Source organism: Erpetoichthys calabaricus, chromosome 18, assembly GCF_900747795.2.
Source record: "Erpetoichthys calabaricus chromosome 18, fErpCal1.3, whole genome shotgun sequence".
In the NCBI taxonomy this organism is placed as follows: Eukaryota; Metazoa; Chordata; class Cladistia; order Polypteriformes; family Polypteridae; genus Erpetoichthys; species Erpetoichthys calabaricus.
In genome coordinates this window covers 85,606,946-85,630,187 of record NC_041411.2, presented here as the reverse complement: position 1 = coordinate 85,630,187, position 23,242 = coordinate 85,606,946, and the positions used below count along the sequence as shown (strand labels likewise).

The following is a 23,242-nucleotide window of genomic DNA, read 5'->3' as shown; positions in this document are numbered from 1 at the left end:
AATGCCAGGCTCAAATGCCAGGGATGCCACCAGAAATGCGACGTCTCGAGGAACGGCACCAGCGGCTCTCGCCAAGCCAAATGGCACTTGAGCATTCATGTGAATGGAGGGCAGCAGCAGCAAGGCACCCAGCCAGGCTGCGTGGGCAGAACTCTCAGTCAATAGACGGCGTCTTACCTCCGGAGTGCGGCGGGGGGCCGCAGAGCAGAACGACGCCTTGTCCTTCACGGACAGAAACCGCGCTGCGGGTCTGCGTCTTGAAGTTTTCCAGATCTGTGGAGAGAGAGAGAGAGAGAGAAATGGCCGTCAGTCTGCGGGCTCTCATTCGTACGAGTTCAGTGCAGTCGACCCCACCGAGATTACCCTCGAGCGAGTCGCCAACGTCCGCAGGGGTGTGTACCCTCATAGGGCAGCCATACTGTCAGGTGGCCAGAGCCCAGCCGCTCTGCCACGTTTAAGGAAGAAAACGGGCAAAGGCCACAAAGAAAGATCTGAAAACGAGCTCAGGAACGAAGTCCAGACACCGAGACTCGCTGAGCGGCCCTCGAGGGTCATCCACAATCTCGGATGGTGGTCTTCACACCACAGCACTGTGCCATAATGACGGTGGCACCCAATAAAAAAATCAAAATGACACTTTGTGAGACAAACACAAAGTGCAACCTAAAATGGCGGTGACAGCGTCTCAACCGTCACATTCCAAAGTCCCCCCCCCCAAACCCCTCCAGAAGATCAGGGGATTCGAAGAGAAAAACTCAGGGCCAAAAACGAGACCCAACTGAATAAAAACCGAAAAACTCCAACAACACACGATGGCACCTGGGAGGACTCGGCGCACACCAACTCACTCGATGTCTGTGGGTGACTTCACACGTCACGACCCCCTCACCGACGGGACACATCGCGTTACCGCTGCTTATTTCTCATTTCAATCTTCTTCCGCAAAGTTCATTTTGGCGAACGCCTTGTTTTTACTGTTTACGCGTCAGCATCACGAGACCTCACCTGGTGCATACTGTAAGCGACTCAAAAGTCAGGTGACTGGCAAAAATGACAGCGAGTGTCTGAGGTGACGGCCACTTTTGGTTTTCGCCCATTTTGTTGTTCTGATTTTCCGCGTGTTTTTAGTTTTGATGCACATTCTGCTAATATGGTGACGTTAATCGATTATTCACGATGAAGCTCTCACCGTGAGCTGAACCCAAGAGGCGGGGCCATGACCCCGTGATGTCACTGCCGAAGACCCGCCCTCCATCTAGTGAGGCGCTCAGAGGCGTCTTCGGGGAATTGGATTACGGACCACCTTGTTGGGATGACTTTGTACTTTTATCTTATTGTCTTTTGGTTTACACAAATAAATTCTAAAAATGACGGCGGGCTTTGTCTCTCAGGCCAGGGGTTTAATGGTTTGCCCTCCCCCTTCAAGGCTATGTTTATGCACCCCATTTTGAGCCTGAGCAGGCTGAACCCTGTTGGTGGAGTTTGGGGTCTCAATCTAGGCAGGCTGGTCAAGTTTGTGGGTGGTCTTGGTGGCCTTTCGACCTTATTGTCAGAGTGGTGCTGCCGCTTCACAACAGAGAGGGGCTTTGAGACGATAGTGTCAGGGGCATTTAGGGGTAACCTCCATCTCTCTGTCTGGCTATGGGCTATAAAGTGCCTTCCCTATCTAGTCATGGCCCAGGGGTCCCCGAGAGTCCAATGTATTTTTAAACTTGAACTGTGCCCCACGTGAGTGGTACTGGGGGCCCTGACCTGTGGCCTGTCCTGTTTTTGTCGGGAGTTCACACAAATCTCTTCGCGCCACCAGCCTTTTGGCAAGCGTCTGAGGTGACTGGCAGGGGCTCCTTGAGAGACGAGGTGAGGCCCAGCCATGGAGATTAGGCTGTGAAGTTCTAGAAATGCGCATTTGGGGGGCCGTATGGCTGGAGCGGCCTGGAGGCTAAGACAGTGGGCTTGGAACTGAAGGATGCAAATTCAAGTGCCAACTCCCGGCTTAGCGTGTAATCCTGGATAAGGCGAGCGGCCGGCTGGGCTCTTCATCCAGAAACAACGGGCACACGGCGCACAGTCAGTGTGGTATACAGCGCCAGTGCGCATTTGAGCCTCGTAATTCATTCATTATATTCTTCTGCTCGGCCGTCGTCACTGGCGTCAGCAGCAGGAATGGGGCACATGTGGCAGTGAAACACGAAATTAGGCTGAACAGAAGCACAGATGGGTCACCCCCTCCATCTCACATCCACCAACCTCCTTAAGTGGACCCGACTGTCTAATTTTATTCTTTGGCGCTCTCTTGGCTATCGACATGCCACCTTTACCCAAAATGAACATCAGAGCACGACTACAGCTTGCCATGGACCACCTAGAGAGAAAGCAGGTGACCCAACGGACGACGAATCAAAGATGGAGGAGTTTGGCCAAGTAACGGTAGACATGTTTGGCAACCAGGAGAAGAATCGCAGAACAGCAGCGGTCAAGGGTGGCGTTGGCAATGTCCTGGTCTTGCTGCCTCAGAGCCTGGGCAGTGCGGAGGGCTCAAGTCACCGATGAATTCTGCAACATCTCAACAGGACACTGACTGGGGGGCTTGAAGCAGACCCAAGAACACGACATGGGGGGCTGTGGACTGAGCTACTCAAAGCTCTGACTGGAATTAGGGCTGAGGTGGGCAGGAAACGGTAGAAGGGATTCTGTATGGCGGAGTAGTCAGCAATGTCACCGAGCGGATGACAGAGAAGTCACTTCTGCTAAAGGGGGCAATGGCAGCTTCTAGAGCCAAGGGTGGGCTTACTTTCCCCCATTACATCGATTGATATTTCTGTTGAATAAACGATTGACTTGGCACGTCTGCATGAAGATCTGCTCTTTACCACAGCAATAACACATCAACTGTGGCCAGGCGCGGCCCACGTGCAGCCAGTCACGACTGAAGACTTTCAGAGGCTCAGTGCTCTCATCGCCATGTAAAGCACGTGTGGCACCACTGCTTCGAGCCAAACATGGACCAACTGCGACCAGTGGCACTGACAGGCTGGGTGGCACACGGACTCCTGGCCTAACACGGCCCAAAGGCAGGCAGCCAGTCAGCCAGCCATGTGTAAAGTCAGCCAACTCACTCAAGGCAGTTCATGCCAACTGTATACCAGGCCAAACATGGTCCACATGCCACCAAAGCACAAGTCATACATGTGTGGTGATTTCATATGAGCAGCCATTTGCAAACGCGATGAAGGCCACGTCCAGCGTGTCTGGCAGGGCTGTGAGGTGGCCTCCCAGTGAGCCATAAAGTAAAGTGTGTGCCTGCGTATTTCCACTTTGGGACACACATGTCCCCGCTATAACTGGCAGGGATGGGCATTGGCTCCACGTGGACGTTCCATCTTAAGTGCCACCTTCACTTCTGTGACGTCTCAGTTGTTCTGTACAAAGTGAACTTCCATGTTGGGACAGGAACCTCCAGCCGAACGCAGTTGGACTGAGCGGGCACAGTGAGAGAGGAGGAGATGCCAACAGAGCCACCTGAAAACCTTAAACCATAAAGGCAGGCTGTGTGGCGTAGCACTTGAGGCTCAAATCCCACCGCTGACACCTGACGTGTGTGACCCTGAGCAAAAGGACAAAAGAAATGGAGCCGATGGCATCTCTTAAACGGCGTAAAAGGCGCCAGGCCTTAACAATAAGAATAACGAGTAGCTCAATGGGGGGCCTTGCCTGGTGGTCTTGCACTGCTATTTCTCCGTTTGTGTTGCCCGTGGGGACACTTTAAAGAAGTCAACCTGTGACCCAGCCGGGCACATCTCCATAGCAACCATGAAGCCAGGGGCGTGGCCAGGACAAGGCGTCACGCCCAGAGACACACAGACGCGCCGCGTTCACGCTTAGCTCTCTTCTCTCAGAGTTTATCGCTTTTCATTTTTATTGTTTTAGCTGACACAGCACCCCCCTGGTCCCCCCCCTGCCAGTCTCGCTCCTCTCCTTGAAGATGAACAACCCGTTTGCTCGTCTGAATGGGAATTCACGCCATCATGTGCCATTAATCACACATTAAAGTTGACAGAAATATTGATTATATAATTAAGATTGCCATGGAGCAGTGAAACAAAAAAGTCATTAAACAAGAGTGCCAGCTTAGCAGGCCATCATCTCGCTGCCACAAAACAAAAACATTTATTTAATTAGAACAAATCAATCAATTTACGAAAATGAACCAAAAAACACACCGGACTCCATCCCACATTCAGCAATCCAGTCAACTGGTACCCACTGGGCACGGCGGTGCCAGCCTTGTGTCGCTCCCACACAAACAGACATTGGACGTTCCCAGGGGCCATTCGTTTAGGTTCTCACTTTAACGTAAAAGCCGGCCGGGGTGCCCTCGGTGGTCTCAGCTCGGCCTCACTGGCTCTTCGTCATCATTTCAGACGTCTTCGCTGGCCGCTCTCTCTCCACGGTCCTGAATCGGACCTCGCTCAGGTTAAGGTCCGCGGTGCACAGCTGTGCTCCTTGTGGTCCTGAAGACGCGCCAGGTGCTTTTGGTGGTCCTGAGCCGGGCCCAGTTCCCCTCCGCTGGACGTACAAGTCTGTCTGCTCGGACTCAGGGTAGAGTGCAGCACTAGGAGGTGACGTTTCAGTCAGTAGTGCCGAGTTTGTGGGCCCCCCAGGACACGTCGCTCTTTAATAAGCCCCCTTGCCTGTCTGTTCCATTGGTGGATTCGTTCAAAATGAGGAGGAGGAGGAGTGTTTGGGTGAAGCTGGCCTTGATCCCTCGTCTGATCCGCCTGTTCCCTCTTAATCTGCACTCTCTTTGTACGGCTTGTTGTTTTCAGTCTCTTAAAGCCCTGAACGAGACTCCACATCGCTTCTATAACAAGTGAGAGCGCGCCAATCAGCGGCGTGGCATGGCATCTGCTTCAGTAGGCGCTAAAGTGCCGCCATTTCAAAGCTGCACTAATCTTGAACAGGACAGAAAAAAAAAAAAGCACGAGTGACGATGACAATAGAAGGCCTGGTGCCACTGCGATGTCACAGTCACTATAGGCCCCCTGAAGTCCAGTCCGTGGCGGGCCCACACATCCCGGGACGTGGAAACAAGACAGCTGATTAGTTCTGCTTGAACGGCGGACTTAAACGGAAAATTACCGGGCTCACTGATTTATGAAGGAGTAGCGAGGGGTCAGCCACCAAATGTCACGCTGCCCGGCGCTGGGACGACTCAATTAGGTGAGCGACCTTAATTATTTTCTGAAAATGTAAATCTCGCTCTAACCCTGATGGCCCACTTTTTGGTGTAATTGGAGATGAAGGGACATCCGCCCTGCTGAGCACCAATTTTTTGCTTTCCTTCATAATTCATAAGTAATCAAACGGAAAACACAGATCTGCACACAAGGTACAATTTAATTTCAAGGAGAAATTAAAAATAGACGGCTCTATAAAAAAATAAAAGGTCACCCGGCTCTCTGCTGCCATCCACGCTGCTGACTGCTCAAGTTGGGCCATTTACTTTATAGGGGGGGGGGGGGTCGTCAAACATTACGGGGTAGAGGACTGGAATGTCCACCTGGCAGTTGGGTCAGCAGCCGGAGTGGCCGATCAACGACAAGGCACTTTGAAAGCCTGCTGGGCCTACGCAGGGGACTCACTCCAGAGACTGGCACCATCCCGAGGGCACCAAGTCGGGCACAGCAAACAGAGGAATGGAGCCAACGCCCTCAAAATCACTTCACCCGCTTGGTCTTTTATGGGAGCAGGTCAGTGGGAGCAACGCAACTGGAGTGGGCACAGTGGGCAAAACCCATGGAGGGCAAAAGGTCATTCTCTCACCTTATATGGCGCCTTTCACATCTCGCTGTTGTATCCATATAACTAATAGTTAATAAAAATAAATAATACAGAGTAGAGCGACGTGATTACATGCATGTGATGATCAACACGTAACACACGGCCCCCCTCTGGTGCCGCCATCGTCATCATCAGATTATATGGCGTCTTTCATGTCTCTTAAACGGCCCCCCTTGTCCGTCATTCTATCACATCTGACTCTTATGTAGTGCCTGTTGGTACTGCAGCAGCGCCCGTCATGTTTCAGGGTACTTGTCTTACGCTATATAGTGCCTTTCAGAAGCATCTAAAGTCTTTGACATATTTCTGTTTTATCTGTCTATTGAATACACAGCAGTGACATTCTGTTGTCATCAACCCCCAGTGTCATGATTAGTAACAGATCAATAAAAAGGGGGACAATAAGTAGCTCTACGATGGACAGTTACTATATCAGAAATAGATAGATGAGAAAGGCGCTATATAACCTAAACGATGGGGTCCCGTGCTGCACACCAGGCGACACATCAGCACTCTCCAGCTGCAGGACCACCGAGACGCGCTACCTGACCTCGTCATTTGTGCCTCCTTTTACTCAAAACCAAAAGCTCACCTTGACACAATGGCATCCCTGGCTTCACCGCCCTCTAGTGCCCCAATTCCACGACCGAGGGCACCCTTACTGCATGGCACTCGGCCACCGCTGGTCACACCGCCCTCTAGTGTCCAAACTCTCTTACAGGCTCACAGGTGAGTTCAGTGAAGTCCTTCCTTGTATGTGCTGTGATTAGTCAGGGGACCCCCAACATGGCTGTCATTACTAAAGCAAGTTAAAGGCAACAGGAAGCCCACTTGAACTGGTCTGTGAAATTCACCTCGTTCTTCCAGAACCACCAGAGTCCGCACACTTCTGTTACGGCTCTTCACGGGACGCTGCCCACACCAAATTTAGGGCGCAGGCGAGAAGACGATGACAGCAGAAGAGCCACAAGGAGCAGGAAGCAAACACAAGTCACTGAGATAAAGGACAACTGTTAAGAAAAAACAGCACAAGGCCAAACCCAGACGAGCAAAACACCAACAAGCAGCGGAACTCAAAAAGACCACCGAATAGAAAAGAAAAAAAGAAACAAGCAAAATGACCCAAAAGACACAAAACCACCGGCAGGGTCTTCAAAAGGACCAAAGCCACTCAACTCCTGTCACCATGTCACCACACAGCACAGACAGGAGGGAGCTGGGGGCGGAGCCTCAGGAACACATGGGAGGAGCCAGAGGTAAACCGCAAATGAAAGGAGCGACCTGGGCGGAGCCTCAGTCACACATGGGAGGGGCCAGTGGTAAACCGCAAATGAAAGGAGTGACCTGGGCAGAGCCTCAGGCACACATGGGAGGAGCCAGAGGTAAACCGCAAATGAACAGCATGACCTGGGCGGAGCCTCAGGCACACATGGGAGGGGCCAGCGTTACAAGTGCCACTGGCGCGGAGGGTGAGCTTGGAGCCCCAAACACATTCCTCTGATCATCAACCTGGGATAGGAGGGGAGACCCGAGCGCCTGGGCCCCCCATACCGGCAGTACTTGTGCTCCTGAGGTCACGAAAGGCCTCATGGTGGCAGAGTTTTCTATGAACCCCGGGGGGTCCGCCTAAAGGCTCCTACCCTGACCCTCATGTCACTTTTGTATTAAACTTGGAGTGTTGAGGCTTTGGTGACAGAAACGCTGAGCTCAGTGACTTCGGCACAAGGCCACAACACAAGAGAAGCTGAGAGGTGGCGGGCCTGAGGACTCAGTGAAGACCCCATAAGCTGCGACAGCGTCAGACCAAATTCAAAGGCGGCTAGAAGGGCAAATGTCATGGGACAAAATGCCAATATGCAGCCTTACAAGGGCACACAAGGTTAAGAATAAATAAATAAAAGTACACAGCATTTAATTAAAATGAATAATTTATGACCAGCGACTCCTGCCTCTGCCGTCCACGCGCTGGGGGTCTCTTATCAATTTTAATGGACTCTGTTGACCGTCCCATTTGTTTGCAATGGTGATTAATCTCCAAGGGCAAGTCCTCCACCGCGAGCCCACCCGCCACACACCTCTATGAATCATTCATGCGTCCAGCCAGAGCTCCGGACCACCAATGCCTTCCCTCCCTCCACCTGCACTTCTCGTTTGACTTTGGGGTCTGAAATACAAACAGCTGCGCGGTGCTAAAGCAGGACCCGATATTAGTTTGGGGCATGGGAGCTGGAGATGTGGGCGACGCCCAGACTGGCAAAGCGGGCGACATGATGTGACGGGAGGGCATCACAAAGGAAGCCTTTCAGCCTCCTGCCTTCCAACGGTCTTTGTAAGAAACTCCAGTGAGAGCAGCAGTGGGCTTGATAGGGAAAGCTCTCCGGACCCCCCCACTGAGCACTACAAAGACAGTTGGGCTCGGTGGTCTCATCAGGTCGCTGGACTCGGAGTGGGCATCGACAGTCGGGCCTACTGTATGGACATCGCAGCACACCAAGGACTCGCCGTCACTTTCCACACCCGGGTTCCTGCAGGGCACTATGGGACATGGAGTTCAGTAACACAGCCCTGCCGGGTACCAGGGGGTGCTGCCAGGGGACGCTGTGGGAATAAATTGTCACCTAGCCTGGAAGAACTAACAGATCAGGAGGATGGACACCCCAAAGTACTTCTGGGCGGATTAAAGACTTGAACTTCTCCGTCTGACCCGGAAGTGCTGGCAGGTCACATGGTTGGAAGAGCAGAAGCAGAAGGTCTACAGTATTTAAAGGACTTTGGAATACCCGGCAGGCAAGCTGGCAGGCAGGAGGAGGTGGACAACGCTTGCTGGGAGGTGTGGAGGAGACAGAGAGATGGAGAGATAGATGGAGAGAGCTGTGATCGTTACCGTCGACTTACTTGTGTTTATTGAGGCACAGAAAACGAGGACAAAAGAATTCAAATACTTCTGAGGGCTGCTACCCCGTGTCCTGAGGGTCTGACTGTTGGGTTTGAAGGGGCACCAGTGCCACCTAGCGCTCACAGCTGGAACACGACAGCAGAGCCGCTCTCTCGAGGGCCATAAAAGGAGGAGACGCCATGTTCTTGAGACCACCGGCAGGTTACTAGCCTCTGGGTCACTTGGTGCCCGGGCGAGATCACTTTGGCAAAGACCCCACACCTTCCATGCATACAACCGGCAGTTGCCATTGCTGGGCTAAAAGGCAGCAGGATGCTTGACCTTCTCTGCAGAGACCTCTGTGCTCAGACTGGAGACGAGCGACTGAGAGCCAATGGCACAAACATGGCAGAGCAGAACATCAGACAGACAGACAGACCCCTAAAGCCCAGCCCTCTGTGCCCCCTCAAACTCACGATGACAGTGGAATCCATCAAGAGTGGCAGCGACATTTACTTAAAAAAAAAAAAAAAAAAAAAAAAAAAGCCAAATGAATAAACAAGCAGGACTGGGCAGAGGGGCAAAAGCCAAACTGCCCGGCTACCCCCAAAGCGTCTGGCAAAGCCCTTCAAAGGCCTGCTGGGGTTATTAGAGAACTGTGGGCACAATGTGAGCACCATGGGTACTCTCCTTGGCAATGTGCGCACAGCACAGCACCCACTCAGAAGGATGGGCATCATGCTGTTTGTTGGCGAGGGCGGTCGAGACCAATCGAGGAGACACACAGCAGGTTTGAAGACTCACAAGACTGTCATTGTGCCATCAGAGAAACGCGTCACTAAGAGTTCAAAACGTAAATACGCCCTTAAAAACAACGGCCAGCACCTCCCTGCCACTCCCAAGGCCTTGGCACATCCACACCAGCCTCCTGAGCAGTCTACTCGCTCCTTCACCACACCGACCTCATGCATTCCCTGCCCTGCTCTGCACTGGCTGCTTAGACATGGTGCCCGCACTCCTCAGCGGTCACACTCGTCCGCCGTCAGCAGACCACCGGTGCCCCTGCTCTTTCCAAAGGCAGCTCCGTCACTTTAACGCTTCGTCCATCCGTCGCTCATCTTGTGTCTCTCTGGGAACCTCGATTGGCCAACTCAGTACCCCCCAGCCCCCCCACCTTAAAGCCACGCCCACCACCTCCGCTGACACGCCTCCCAGCCTCCCCCACCATTAAAATATGATGGCACACACACACACACACACACACACGAGCAAGGGTCATGTGACAAGGGCATGGCCACACCCACCTCATCCTAGCTGATTGGCAGAACCGCAGCACAGGTTGTCCCTGCAGGTCCAGGCTGGCACTTTCTGGACAGGAGTTTGGACATTTTGGACTGTCGCCTGCTGGCCAGCGTTTTGGTGCCAGGAGAACACGAACGGTTCCACGTTTCATTGGACACAAGGTGGCGCCACACATTCCATGGTGGCTCCTTGCGTTCTGCCACTAGAAACTGTGCCAGGCTCTGCGGTTTTTATCTCCATGCGTTTGTCGCTGGTGCCCACCTGCCTTGCCACGTGGTGCTGTGTACCTGTATCTTTAGCTCTCACATTGCGCTGCCCTTTTCATAAACGACTAAGAGGACTCCGACTTTGGACGCGTCACCGGGGCCTCATCTGTGAGTCACAATCAAAGGTCACGTCTGGCTAAACATCTCGACGTGTCACAAACGTCACTGACATTACTGAATGTTCTGACGCGTCACTTCAATTGTAAATCTGGCAAAACCTCTGGCTTTGCACCGTCTGTCCTTCGCCACTCTACACGCTGGCTGCTGTCATTTCAGTGACAAAGGGACTTCAAGATGGCCGTCTTGGCCTCTGCTATGGTGCAATCACGAGAATCTGGGACCGGGGGGCACACGGGCACATTGGGTACCAGCTGCATCCAGCGACCTCACGCGTTCACCGACTCAAACGTTAAGGCCGTGAATAATTGATGTGGAGAATCGTTTAGCGCCACAGCCGCAGGCGGGCACTTGTTGGCGTGCCCCTGAGCAGTCTGCAGCCGCACTGCGCCTGAGATGAAAGGGTGCTGTGAATTACGGCCTCGCCAGCGAGTTTATGACCCAAGTCCTATCAACAAGCAGCCACACAGCTGCAGACCTCGGTCATAAAAAGATGCAGAGCCCAGAATGCGAGGAGCGACGTGCCGAGGGCGGAGAGGAGACATGGCGAATGACGCCTGGCAAACTCACCCTTCATATCAGGCGCTCTAGAGAAGAGCGTGAATACCCCACAGGCTGTGACCCCCGGTGCCCCGCACTCACTGAACAAGTGTGTGCCATGTTGTGGGTACTCCTATGTGTGCCAGTCTCACGACAGAAAGGCCTAAACTGCTGCTGTGGTTCAAGATGTCCCCCCCACCCACCTTTACATTGGTGGCACCAGAACAGAGGCGAGTGGAGGCTCCACATGATGTGAGAGCTGGCAGACTACCTGGATGATAGCCACTACTGGGGGGCTCTGTGTGCTGATTGGTCCAGCATGGCCACCCACATGAAGGGAACAGCTGATGGAGACAATCTGTCAACCTCTCAGCCTGTCGTTAAATGGACAAATCAAACAGTTCGGTCATGGCAGGGTCCTGAGGTGACCCCGTGTCACCCCTTGGCACCATAACAGAATGACCCAAAGCTCAGCATCTGACCCACTAAATCGACATGGGGCGGTCCTTCAGTTGTGATGTCAGAGTGGCCACGTCCCTTGAGCACCACCCACTAAACACCGGAACACACAGGAAACACGGAGAAGGGGCACACCCTGGGGGGCTCATGACACCCGCGGCCTGCTCTGTGTACTGGGGTGGTGGTCCACTTCCTGTGGTGAACCCTCGTCCAGCTCAACCCGATCTTCAGCCTCACCTGGGGCACTGAAGCCCAAGGCAGAGCAATTGCCATAATTACTTTGGGGGTCTCAAGCTGTCCACCTCTTAAACAGGACACCCCCATCAGTTTGAGGGCCTGTCCTCCATCATTCACAGGTCCCACTGCTGCCACCTAATGGACCAGAGGCCTCCTCTCCTTGTTTGCTGCCTGTAGTGCCCACACCTGCTACCTCTCACAGTGCCCATCAATCCTTCTTCAGACGTGCTTATGCATTTCAGGGTCACACTGCACACAAGAGGGGTCAAGCATGGGGACAGACAGGCCACCATTTGGGTTTCTCTAGAAAAGCCTCCAGAAGAAGGTTCCAGAAGGAATCGTGCAGTGGGTCCCTAGACGAGAACAGACTTGTGAGCTCCCGACTTTTAATGGATTTCTGCTGCATACAACAATGTTCAGGTGGTCTTCCGCTCTCAGTACCCTGCTTGGGGTCACCCACAAGACATCCAAGAGTCCCGTTTCCTGCCTACACTGGGCACTCTGGAGCTGGGAGTCTGCTGTAAGCCTCGTGCCACTAGAATGGCCGTGCCCTGCTATCTCAATGCCCCTTCACCCCCCTTCATTCACTCTGCGCTCGGCAGACGTCATCCTGATCCTGACCACCCTGGCACCACTGAACCCAATGAATGCGGGCACGATGCCAGTCATTCAGCACCAGAGGGTCGCCGCCGGCAGTAGCTGATTTAGATGCGCCGCGTATCTCATTTTCCCAGTGGGGCCATACTCTCCGTTAAAGCACCGGAATGGGGCGTTGGATACTCAAGGATTTTGTTTTCTCCAGATAAAGTGTCAATTCTCGAGCTCGGAGAGAGCGGACTTGCTGTGCAGCGGGAGCCCCTGGTGATGGGCGCGGCCACTGTGTTGTAATCCCGACTTTTTGGTGGCGGCTTTATGGCTCGCTGTTCTGTCAGGTGAAGGCGAGGAAGTCCACGGGTGAAAACCTACGACGGGATCTCGTCGGCCTCAGTCTGAAGTGGCTGTGTGCAGTGCATGGGGGCACCGGTTAATTACTTAGCAATGGTGGTGAATGTGCCATCTGTTGGAATGACACACGGGGGGTCACAGGCGGACAGGAAGGCGGATTGTCACATTTCACTGTCCTTTTATGTATTTGTGTATTTATTCACGTGTTTCATCTGGTCGAGAATATTCAGCCGACAACGCGGAGAAGGCGGGCCCTAGCCAGGCCTGGCATTTGATTGGCGAGCACCCTCAGCTCTGGCTGCTGCTCTGCCCGGAAAAGTGAGGCGGAAAAGGATTTGGAATGGGACCTGAAGATCAGGCGTGGCCAAGGGAACAGTGAGGGCGCTACATGGTGCCCACCTGATGTGTACCTAGCAACAGCGCCCTCAAAAAAACAAAACTGGCATCAAACAATAAATCAATTAGGAGAAAACGCAATCAGAATTGGAAACCACAAGTTTAAAAATCTGAAGAAGTCCACACAAGTACCACCAGAAAGATCACAAAGGAAGCCAAATCACAGCCTTGGTAGACACGAGTGTAAGAGAACTTTGCCCAGATTTCCTGCCCGAGACGGTGGGCTTGTCTGCAGTCCAGAGGTTTTCATGGTTCCTCTCCCTTCTTTGCACATTCCTGGTATTTTGAACTTCTGCAACCGTGTAGGCCAAAGCCTAACAGGCAAGTGTGTGGTCAGGCTGCCCAGGGAGAGGCCTAATTCTAGACAGGCATGGAAGGCCCTGGTCTGGTTCTCTGGGTCCTTTGGGGGCCTCGCACCCCTTTGGTATTTTTTTGTGAGCTCATATCATAACATAGGGCCACTTTTGCTTTTGTGAGTTTTGACACTTTACCTCGGTTATGTTTTGTCACATCCACACGAGTGGTGCCTGGGCACTGTGAAGGCATGAGACAAACGATGGGCAGACTAAGATAACAGCTCAAGCTCACTTAAACCATCAAGGTCACTGGGGGCTGACGGCTGGACATCGCTGTGGATTGGACAACTGGCCATCACAGAGGGTCCCAAAGCATCTCAAGTCCAAAAAGCACCTCCACAAATGTCCACTAGAGGGGGAAATCCTGTTAAAAACCCCGTCTGGAGCAGCCAATCCAGAATTTAATAAAAGCACAGAAAGAGACACACATCAACTCCCCAATGCACCGCCAGGAGCTGTGGGAGACCCCCAGGGCCATTCCTGGCAGTGACTGACCGGTGGCCCCCCCCATTAAATAAAAGGAACATCACCAATGTAAACACAATCAACAGCAAACCAACAAACAAATGAAAATGAATACAAAAGAATTAAAAAATATGAACAAAGGTGACGAAAAAGATGAATCTGAACCCCAGCCAAAGACGGGAGACACAGGGAGAAGGTGCAGACTCCACATGGGCATTAAGTGGGCACAGGACACCCAGCACCGCCACCTGGGCAGACAAGGTGACCAAAAATAAAACAAGTCCAACAAAGCCCCCCCATGCTGAGCCTGGTCAAAGGGAAGAGAAGCTGAGGTCCTCAGAGGGGCTCGCTGATGGAAACACGACGGTGGACACGTGACTTGGGGACAGACATGCGCTCCGTCGGGTGACTGTTGGCTTTGGGCGGATGGGACGACGAGTCAGACGTGTGCCGCTGAATCTCATCTTCATTCACAATGCGCCGGTCGGGGGGCCACGCTGAATCGCTGAAATGGGCACAATTTCACGATCGATAAAGCAGATGTTTATTCACCAGCTTAGCTCTTATTGGGTTTAAGACGGAGTTTGTTTAAAACGTGTCACACGTCCAGCAGCTGGCGTCAGCACTTTTAGGACTTCAGACAAATTTCATTTACACTGCAGAACTCTTGAGGGCCTGCGGCCACACGGCTGCCCACCTGGGGACCACTTTACAGTCCCCAACTAAACTGTCACTCCACATCAGCCAGCAGCATCAATGCACGTGACGGACCTCCACTTCCATCATTCTGCTAGGGCTGCCACCAGAAATCCCCTCGCCCTCCGTGGACAAAGCAGGGGCCACACCTGCCGTACAGTGCCATCCACATCAGTCCATGATATAGCGCCTTTCATATCATTGTCCTCTAAGCTGCTGTCTTTCTAATTTATTATTTGGCACCTTTCATGCCCACCTATCTGCTGTGAAATGCCTCTCACACGGTCTGCTATATAGCACCTTACATACCCGTGTGTCTCATATGCATCTCTCCTGTATTGTGCCTTTCATATCCACTTATTACTTAGTCTGTCTATTATGTGAGACCCCCATCCCCTCAGGCTATTAATGGCAGCTCAGAAGACGCACTTGTCACCCGGTCCTCAGCCATCAAGCCACCACTGTGAGGGACCAGAGTCAAAGTGAGTGTCTCCGCCGGCCTACACAGCAGCCTATGAGGGTCTTGAGGGCGCTTCAAGTGTAAAGAGAGTAAGCGCGCCCGCCTGTGTACCCGCTCCCAAGGAGCTGCCTGTTGTGCCACGTCCTGTGTTCTCACACTCACTAACCGCTGGTGCCCTCCTCAGGGACGTGTCTACGAGTCTCACCCTAAAGTTCATCTCTGAACTTCACCAAGCTCGTCTGCAGCTTGGCATTTGTCCATTTGGGTCACCTCTCTGCCAGAGTGGGCTCAATAAACGGACAGGACTGCAGGAAGAGCTCAGCCGTCAAACCCTGGGGGGGGGGGGGGGGCAAAAGGGGCTGCCCAGGTGCCCAAATACCTGCCCGCTAGCCTCCTCAAATTGACAGCTCTTGTGAATTTCGCTCATTACAGTAAAACAAACGTCAGCCTCTGCAAGGAGAGAGGAGCGGCGTCACAATCCAAATAGCGAAGGAGGAAAATAAAATGATTGGAGACGAGGCTGGTCAGCAGTGGGGGTCTGACAGCGGCCCCCCTCCCTCCCTCCAGCGGTAAATGCAGCCGGCAAGGCGGGTTGTTCTAAATAAACACCAAAGCACAATGGGGTGCAATGGAAGGCCTGTCTTACTGCACGCCTGGGTGCCCTGTGAGTTATGAAGCCGGAAGACTGAAGCCCCCCAAGCGCGTGCGCCTGCAACATAAAAAGGCAATTTTCATAGCGGAAAGCTGAGGAAGACGCCAACTTTTCAAACAACTTTCACAAATGTCAGCCGGCAGAGGCGGAACTTTTTATTTTTGGACGGATAACCTGCAAGCTTAGGTGTACGTGGCAGGAGGGCAGCAAGAGCGGCCGAGTCCTGGGACCACCTGGCAGCCTGAGCAGCTTCATCGATCAGCATGCTGGCACTAAACGGGGGTCAGCGTTACTCCATATTCATCTGTCTAACCTCACTGTGTGCCCCCCCCCCCACCTCCAATTGTGTAGTGGGGCGTATCGCCGTCAATCACGACCCCTTCCATCTAAAGGGGCTGCGAGCCCGTGGCTGAGGCCTGGTGTCATTTCAATGGGTCCCACTGCACACCGTCAACATCTGCCTTCCTCCGTGTGAAGGAAGCCCCTCATCGTCTGGTCAGCCAATACGAGTTTGGCGTTTGTTTTCGCCCAATGACTGGCGGTCAGAGCGGACTTCGTGTTCTCCAGTTGAAATCCAGTTGATGGCGGAGGTGACAAGCTAAACACACAGCCTGATGGCCCACCCGTGCCACGTCATACACGATGAGGGTCATGGGGGCCCCTGGGTGAGGCAGAGGCCTACAACATTTCTCAGGCTCCCCGTCAGTGTGTGTGTGAGAGTGTGTGTGCCCCCCCCCCCCCCCATTCCTTTCGCTCGGCGCTGTTCTGATGACCAGTCTGAATGTCCCCTCAGCTCAGTGACTTGTCAATTGACTGTGCGTACGCACCCCCAGGACGTCTGCAGCTCACACAACTGAACACCCCTGGCAGGACTTTTATGAAATAACACACCCACACCCAAAGAGAAAAAGACCACTTTGGGGTGGGGTGGGGGTGACATTTCCTAATTGTCTTCCGTGGACTGCAGTGTGGTGGACCAGAGGACTCTGAGGGGCTTGGTGCGACCGGACCGACGAGCTCACTGGGCCGAGTGGTCCGTTCCTGGCAGCAGCGCACCAAGCGACTTACATATCAAGTGCTGCCAAGGAGAGTGGCGGGCGCTTTAATATTACAGGCCATTATATGTCATTAGGCAGCTGGCGCTCTCCTACCGAAGCTCACATTTACAGGCTGCCAACGCAGAATGTGCCTTCTTCAGAATGAGCCGTGACGCCATTGTGGGGACGAGGGGAGGACACGGGGGCTGCTGAACAGGACACGAGCTTTCACATAATGACAAATGGCTGCTGAAGCCTGCTGAGTGCCTTGAAATAAAGAGACACGGACATCTTTAACTGGGCGGTTCAAGGACATGGGGCCCAGACTGGCAGCATCGGGCACAAAGCAGGAACCAACCCTGGACGGGACGCCAACCACAGACTCCCACTCACCAATGAAAACCCCACACGGAGAACAAACACATCAGGAAGAGGATTTGAACCCAGGACTGAACGTGCAACACCGCCGAGTCAGCCGGCCCTCCGTGTGGTGGGCGCGAGTGCCCCTTTGTCTTAGAGGCCGCATGTTCTCAACAACAGCGAGCGCCGTCCATTCATCTCTGCCTCCGAACTCTGAGGTGCTGCCGGAGCACGAAGAACACTGAGAGGGAGGACAAGAACAGAAGGGGCCTTCACAGATCGCCATGGAGACACGACAGCCCCCCGACAAACCTCATCGAGACCCGCGCTCCTGAGTTCACCTGCTGCTTAGCACTCCACTTCAAGATCTGCGGGCATGTGGTGGGTGGCCCTGAATGGACAGCAAGGCTGAGGTGGGAGGAGAGCAGGTGGCGGTGGCCCACCCAGAAAAGGGACGTCAAGGAGAAGGCAGCCGAGAGACATGAGAGGGGCAGTCACGTCACTGGCACGAGGGCCACTAGGGGACAGAATTGGATCAGACTTACTGATTGAGCCTCGTGCCCACGTGCCACATGCCTGTTCATGACTGCCCCTCGGTTAACTTTCTGCTTGCAGTGCATCAACTCATTATAAAAAAAATCTAATAAACTAGAAGAGAATTGAGAGCTTACTTCAGAAAATGGCGGAGAGATAAAGAGCGAGATGTGAAAGGCGCTATATAAGAGACTGAAAAGGAGCTAATGTGAGATAAATGTTTAAAGCACTATAGAATGGACAGACAGACAGAAGGGACACTCCTTGACATAGTGCCATACAAGTGACTGACAGACAGACAGACGGACATGAAAGGCACCCAGTCAGTTAGCTCCACCCACCTCAAGCAACTACAGAAGCCCCGCCCAGCCTGCTGCACTCCGCCAGCTAGCCCCGCCCAGCCTGCTGCACTCCGTCAGCTAGCTCCGCCCAGTAAGTAGCCCCACCCAGACAGCGAAGCGCCACCTGCTGGCTGCCACAATATTCTCTCAGAAATGGCATTTACAACACAACATTTTTTCAAAGGAAAAAGTTCATTTTTCGGCTTCCATCAGAAGTCCTCACCCAGACACCCCAGCAGCTACTCTGCACCTCGTCTAAACTTAACAGCAGAAAACAGCAGAGAGGCAACAGACCCCAGGATACCCTGCAGAACGGAGGGCCAGACTGCGTTTATTCAGCCAGTGCCCCATGAATGCCCGCCTGGCCGATTCGGTTTCTCTCTTTATGCTCATCGCCTGTCCCCTCAGAAGTCATCGATGGACGGTGGTGAATCATCAGGCCCAGCCGACTGTGCCGCTCGGCTCCCCTTAGTATGGCCCCCCCGCCCCGTCTGCGTATATTTCATTGTCCTCCATACATGCCCCGTGTATTTTCAGCAGAGTCGTTTGCTGATGACAGATGCCAGAAAGCCGCTAGCAGGCAGGGAGACGGCGCAAAGCCATCCTGATCTTGCGGCTTCATTAACTGTATGTGTTCGTGTCGCAGGAAGAAGACGGCGGAGCTCACAGCACCGGTAATTGGGACCTACGGCTTCGGCCCAAAACAGGCACAGAAGATGACATTTCTAAAGTGAGCAGCGCAGTGACACTCGGGGAGGAATGAAAGGCGCCGGCAAACACAGGCTGACGATCTGGAGACGTAAATCTAAAAAGTGACGAGAGGGAGAGAACGGGAACAGAAAAAGAAGAAAGGCACAGCGAGCGCCATTAGTGACAGTGGCCGAACTCGCTCATGTCGAGGACAGGGTCACCGCTCGGTCACCACGCTCTCTGCTCCTGTCCGCTCCTTTGGTTTTGCCCGTTTATTGCCATTGTTGCCTTAATTACGTCATTTCTGTCACTTTTGATTGTTGTTTCGTTTCTATGTCAAGTCCCCCCAAGAGGCGGGGCCACCTGACAGTCTGGATTGATGGACGGCTCCAGCACCTGCAAAGGCTCATGGGAACTGCGGTGCCCTGTATGCGCTCTGGTGCCTGGGATTACGATGTAAGCACTGAGACCCGGACAATCCACTGGCCCGAATTTGAATATTTTTGGAGTATTTTGCTGTATTTTTTCTCGCTTTGTCTTAGCCAGGGGTTGACGGTGACCCCCTCCATAGTGGGGCTTTTTTGGGACATTTCAGCGTATTCTACTGAACTTTAGAGCGGAGTGCACTTTGGGCAGCCATAGGCCAAAGCCAGCCACTTTAGTGGAAGCTGGGCTGCTCGTCTGGCTGTTTCTCAAGGCCTCACGCCGGATCACAACTTGGGTAGCAGCACAGTGGCACTGCCATGACCTTAGATGAGTGGCACCACACTGCCCACTTACAAGAACGAGCGGCTTTTAGAGGGCACTCGGGATGTACAAAGCCCACTCACACAGGGCCTGTGCTGGCATTCTCGGCTGGAGCACTACCCGCTGCGCCATCAGGCTACCCAAACGGTCATGGGGTGAATGCAGGGCTCATCTCAGAGACTCGGCAGTGTGGCGGTGGGTTCAAATCCTGTGACCCTGTCTGCCCGCTAATTGGGAAAACAAAAGAGAAAGACATGTGGGCAAGTGGCGCTTGAAATGCGGAGAGTCGCCTCGTAAATGTCAGCTAAAGAAGATCATTCGAGGCCGATCTGGCGGCTTTCAATTGTGGGATTTCAGAAAATGAGAAGGCGAGTCGGTGTGCCGGCCCGCCGAACGCCTCCCTCCCGGAGACTGTGATTGCTCGGATTTTCCACTCGGAGAAGCTAACACATGTCAAGCTACAAATTGTACAGAACCCGCTTCAAATGCGTTATTTCCTCCCAGACAAGCTTTCTTTTTCTCCTCAGGCATCATGTCCTGATTAAGACGGCACCGGCTGTCATCGGATGCCTCCTTCAAGAGGGCTGAAGGCCCACCAATATGATATTGAAATGGAGGAGACGACGACAGCAGCGCGCCCAAATGCGCAAGCAGCACAATGAAGCTTTGCGAGATCTCAATTAGCTCTCCATCTCCCGGAATATACGGTGTGACGGATGAGCAACGCCGGAGGGCCTCGGCACTCGACGCTTTCATGTCTCCCAGGAGCGGCGACGACGCGCCGCACATATCCGCGTATAGCGCCCTTAATTAACCGTGTGAGCCGATTAAAGAGGCGGAGGGAGGAGGAGGACGATGACAATGACACAAGTGTCCTAAACCCATTGGGGGGACCTCAGCGATACTCTGCCACTTTCTACTCAATGGACAGCATATGTTGGGTTTTTAATTAAACAGGAGAAACGCCGAGGTCCAAACACGGGAGATCAGCGGCACAGCAACCAAAACAAAAATGCCAGAGAGACCACCAGAGAGGGGCTGGCTGCGAGTTGGACCCGTGACTTTGACACTGCCGGGTTGTGAGTGACGGCTCTGCCAGTGGCGCCACCAGTGAAACATAACGTGACTGGCTCAGACCACCCAAATCTAAACCATAACGTCACCCCCCGAACCCAGGAGGTGTAAAGCCCCCAATTCGACTGGCACCTCACACAAAAAGTAAGAAAAATGGAAAAGAGCAAAACTGCCAGCTCTGCATTCCAGCTTAAGACTGAGATGGCATCTGAATACGAAAGAGTTTACAAGACCACAGGAGCTGGAAAAGGCCCAACTCGTAACCCCGGTCCTCGCAGCGACTTCAAAATGACCAGGAAGGGCGACACCAGGGGGGCCAAAGGGGGCTGAACCTGCAGCTCAGAGGAGGGACTTTAAACTGCTGGGTCGTGTCACGACCTCACAGGACACGCCCCCTGAAAAACAAAACGGCGGACAAAACATGACCACCAGAATGAGACTCAAAGACCACTCAAAAAAACAAACTGAGCCAAACAACAGGAAATTCAGAAAACAGCCGAAGCCCACCGCAGACAACCTGCAGACGAGCTACTGAGACAAGAAGTGCCCCCCCCCCCCCCATAGGCTCCAGCCGAGGACCCCCAGCCGCTGCCGACTGGCTGTTCACATCGGACCTCTGCTAGTCCTTATCTGTGTAATTCAGACTCGCTGCCACTCGAAGCCCCCCTGTCTGGTGTGTCCTTTTGTTACTTATTACAGCTTTCACGCTACGCTTCAATGTCGTCATTGTCTTGGTGGTCTGCCCTCCCCCTGGGGGCGGGGCCTCCTGATAACTCGGAGAAGGGGAGGGGCCTGCTCCGACGTCATACGATGAGAAGCCGGCGGTGGTGCGGACGGCTGGGTTTTGGGTTTCTGTTTCTGCTTTTGACGTCTTATGATTTTCGGCTCCCGTTTCTGTTTCCCGACTTGTGATTTCTGGAGTTTGTTGTTTGCGATTCTTTTCTTGCCTTTTTGTTGCTCCCGTTTATTAATATTAAAGGAAAGCTGATTTGTTTATTTGGGACGAGCGGTTTAACGGTTTTTCCTCTCCTCCTTAATTTTAACATTCAGAGGGTCCCATTTTGGGCCTGTGTAGGCAGGCGGCCTGCTGTTGGAGTTGGGGTTAGACTCTGGCTCGTGTGGGCTTTGTTGCTGTGTTTTGTCCACCATCTTTTCGGTGCTTACTGGGATGTCTACTTTGTGTTTCATTGGCGTGTAATTCTGTTTCCTTGAGTTTTGTGGGTGGTTCCCCGAGAGGCGGGGTCACCTGTCCATCCCCATGTAGGACCCGCCCCCAGCGTGCTCTCTGCTAGCGTCTGCAGGTTCTTTGGTTTGTGACCACTGGAGGACTTTGAGGTTTCTGCTCTCTTTGGATTCTGTCCTGGCCCTTTGGTCCTTTTCTTTACGCCCCTCGTTGCAGCACTTCTGTGTCACAGAGCTTTTGTTAATTAAACCTTTTTAAGATCCTTTGCCTGCCCCTCTGTGCACAAGCCAAGGGTCATGGTGACCCTCTTCTTGTGGGCCTTTCTGCTGGTTTTGGTGTCCTCTGCTGGGCAGACCAGGTGGGGCCACAGCCTGCTTCTCAGCTCCTTTTGGAGGCCTCTCTCCAGATCAGGGCCACTGCGGCAGGACTCACCACAGCTGGGGGTCCGAGGCTGCTCATCTGAAGCCCGAGGTGAGACTTTGGAGACAAATGAGCAGATCACGACCCCTTTAGGTTTGCCTTTCGGACCCCTCTTTGCTTTTGTCCTCGCCATTCTCACGTTTGTGCTGTCACTGCTTTAGTTTCTTTTGTTTTTATCCCAGCCGAAGCCCAGGTGGGTGACGTGACTTGATCAGGGTCACATTGTGTCAGTAGTCGGATTTGAACCCACAACCTCAGGGTTTGCAGTCCACAGCCTTAGCCTTTTCTTACGGAGTCCTTAATGATCAAGGCACACGTGCGTGTGGTCTTTGTTCTTATCGAGGCCAGGGGTTTGTCATGGTCCCCCCTCCCTTTTTCCACCCTGTCCTCATTTTGGAGTGTGCAGCTCATCAGGTTTGGGGCCAGGCGTCTGTTTCCTGGAGGCCTCATTTTGTGTAGGGTCAGCTTTGCTATTTGCACTTGTCACTTGTCACCTGTCACGTCCCCGTCTTTGTTCAGACATTTCAGTCTCTGGCCGGAGGTCCCATCACTCGCCTCACTTGTTGATGTCATCTGAGGAGTTGTGAACTTCTGGAAGGCCCGCTGGAGGAGGGTCCGGCCGCACACGTGACCTCTGCAGGGTCACACGGAGAGTACCGTGTGGTGTCGGTGGGACCCCTCATACATCTGAACAAGTGGAAGGTGAAGTTTCACGTCAGACGATGACGGACGTGCTGCCAAGGAGGCGCCAGAACAAGTGCCAGCCCGCCGCTCACAGGCCCTTCACTTAAACCGCTGCTTTACCTCATGTTTGTCGAGGAGAATTAAAAGTCTGCACGTCAAACATCACATTCACAATGATAGCCCATGAATATTTATGAACCCCACCAGCCCGCCCGGCCCCTCCTTCGCCTAATAAATAATGAGAAACGAATCCAAACGCAGCCGAGGCGGCTTTTCTTTTTTTTCCCCTCTTCCTCTGCGTTTTTGTGGTGAAGGCGAGATTGTGAACAAATAGAATTTGCCAAAATGTAATATGAAAAGGACAGATGGGAACCTTCAGACCTGGAATATGGCAGGCAGCTAATGCATATTGATAAGGCATCGGCGGAGATGAAACGCCAGCCGCTCCTCCAGTATTTACATGAAATTAAGTTTCCTGTGAAATAACTTGACTGGATAACAAGTCAATGATCCTCCACTTTAATCTTCCCTCCGGATCCCTGCGTGCCCGTCGCGCGTCCAAATC

The 23,242-nt window shown here is 53.1% G+C and overlaps 1 protein-coding gene across 4 annotated transcripts in view; it reads right to left on the bottom strand.

Moving 5' to 3' along the window:
- Window positions 1–23,242, bottom strand: part of LOC114668901 (contactin-4-like) — a 453,222-nt gene that overhangs the window by 127,321 nt on the left and 302,659 nt on the right. For all 4 annotated transcript variants that reach the window (XM_051921332.1, XM_051921335.1, XM_051921334.1 and 1 more), the window contains exon 5: window positions 178–273. In XM_051921332.1, coding sequence (XP_051777292.1) covers window positions 178–273 — 96 coding nt within the window. The remainder of the gene's footprint in view (window positions 1–177; window positions 274–23,242) is intronic.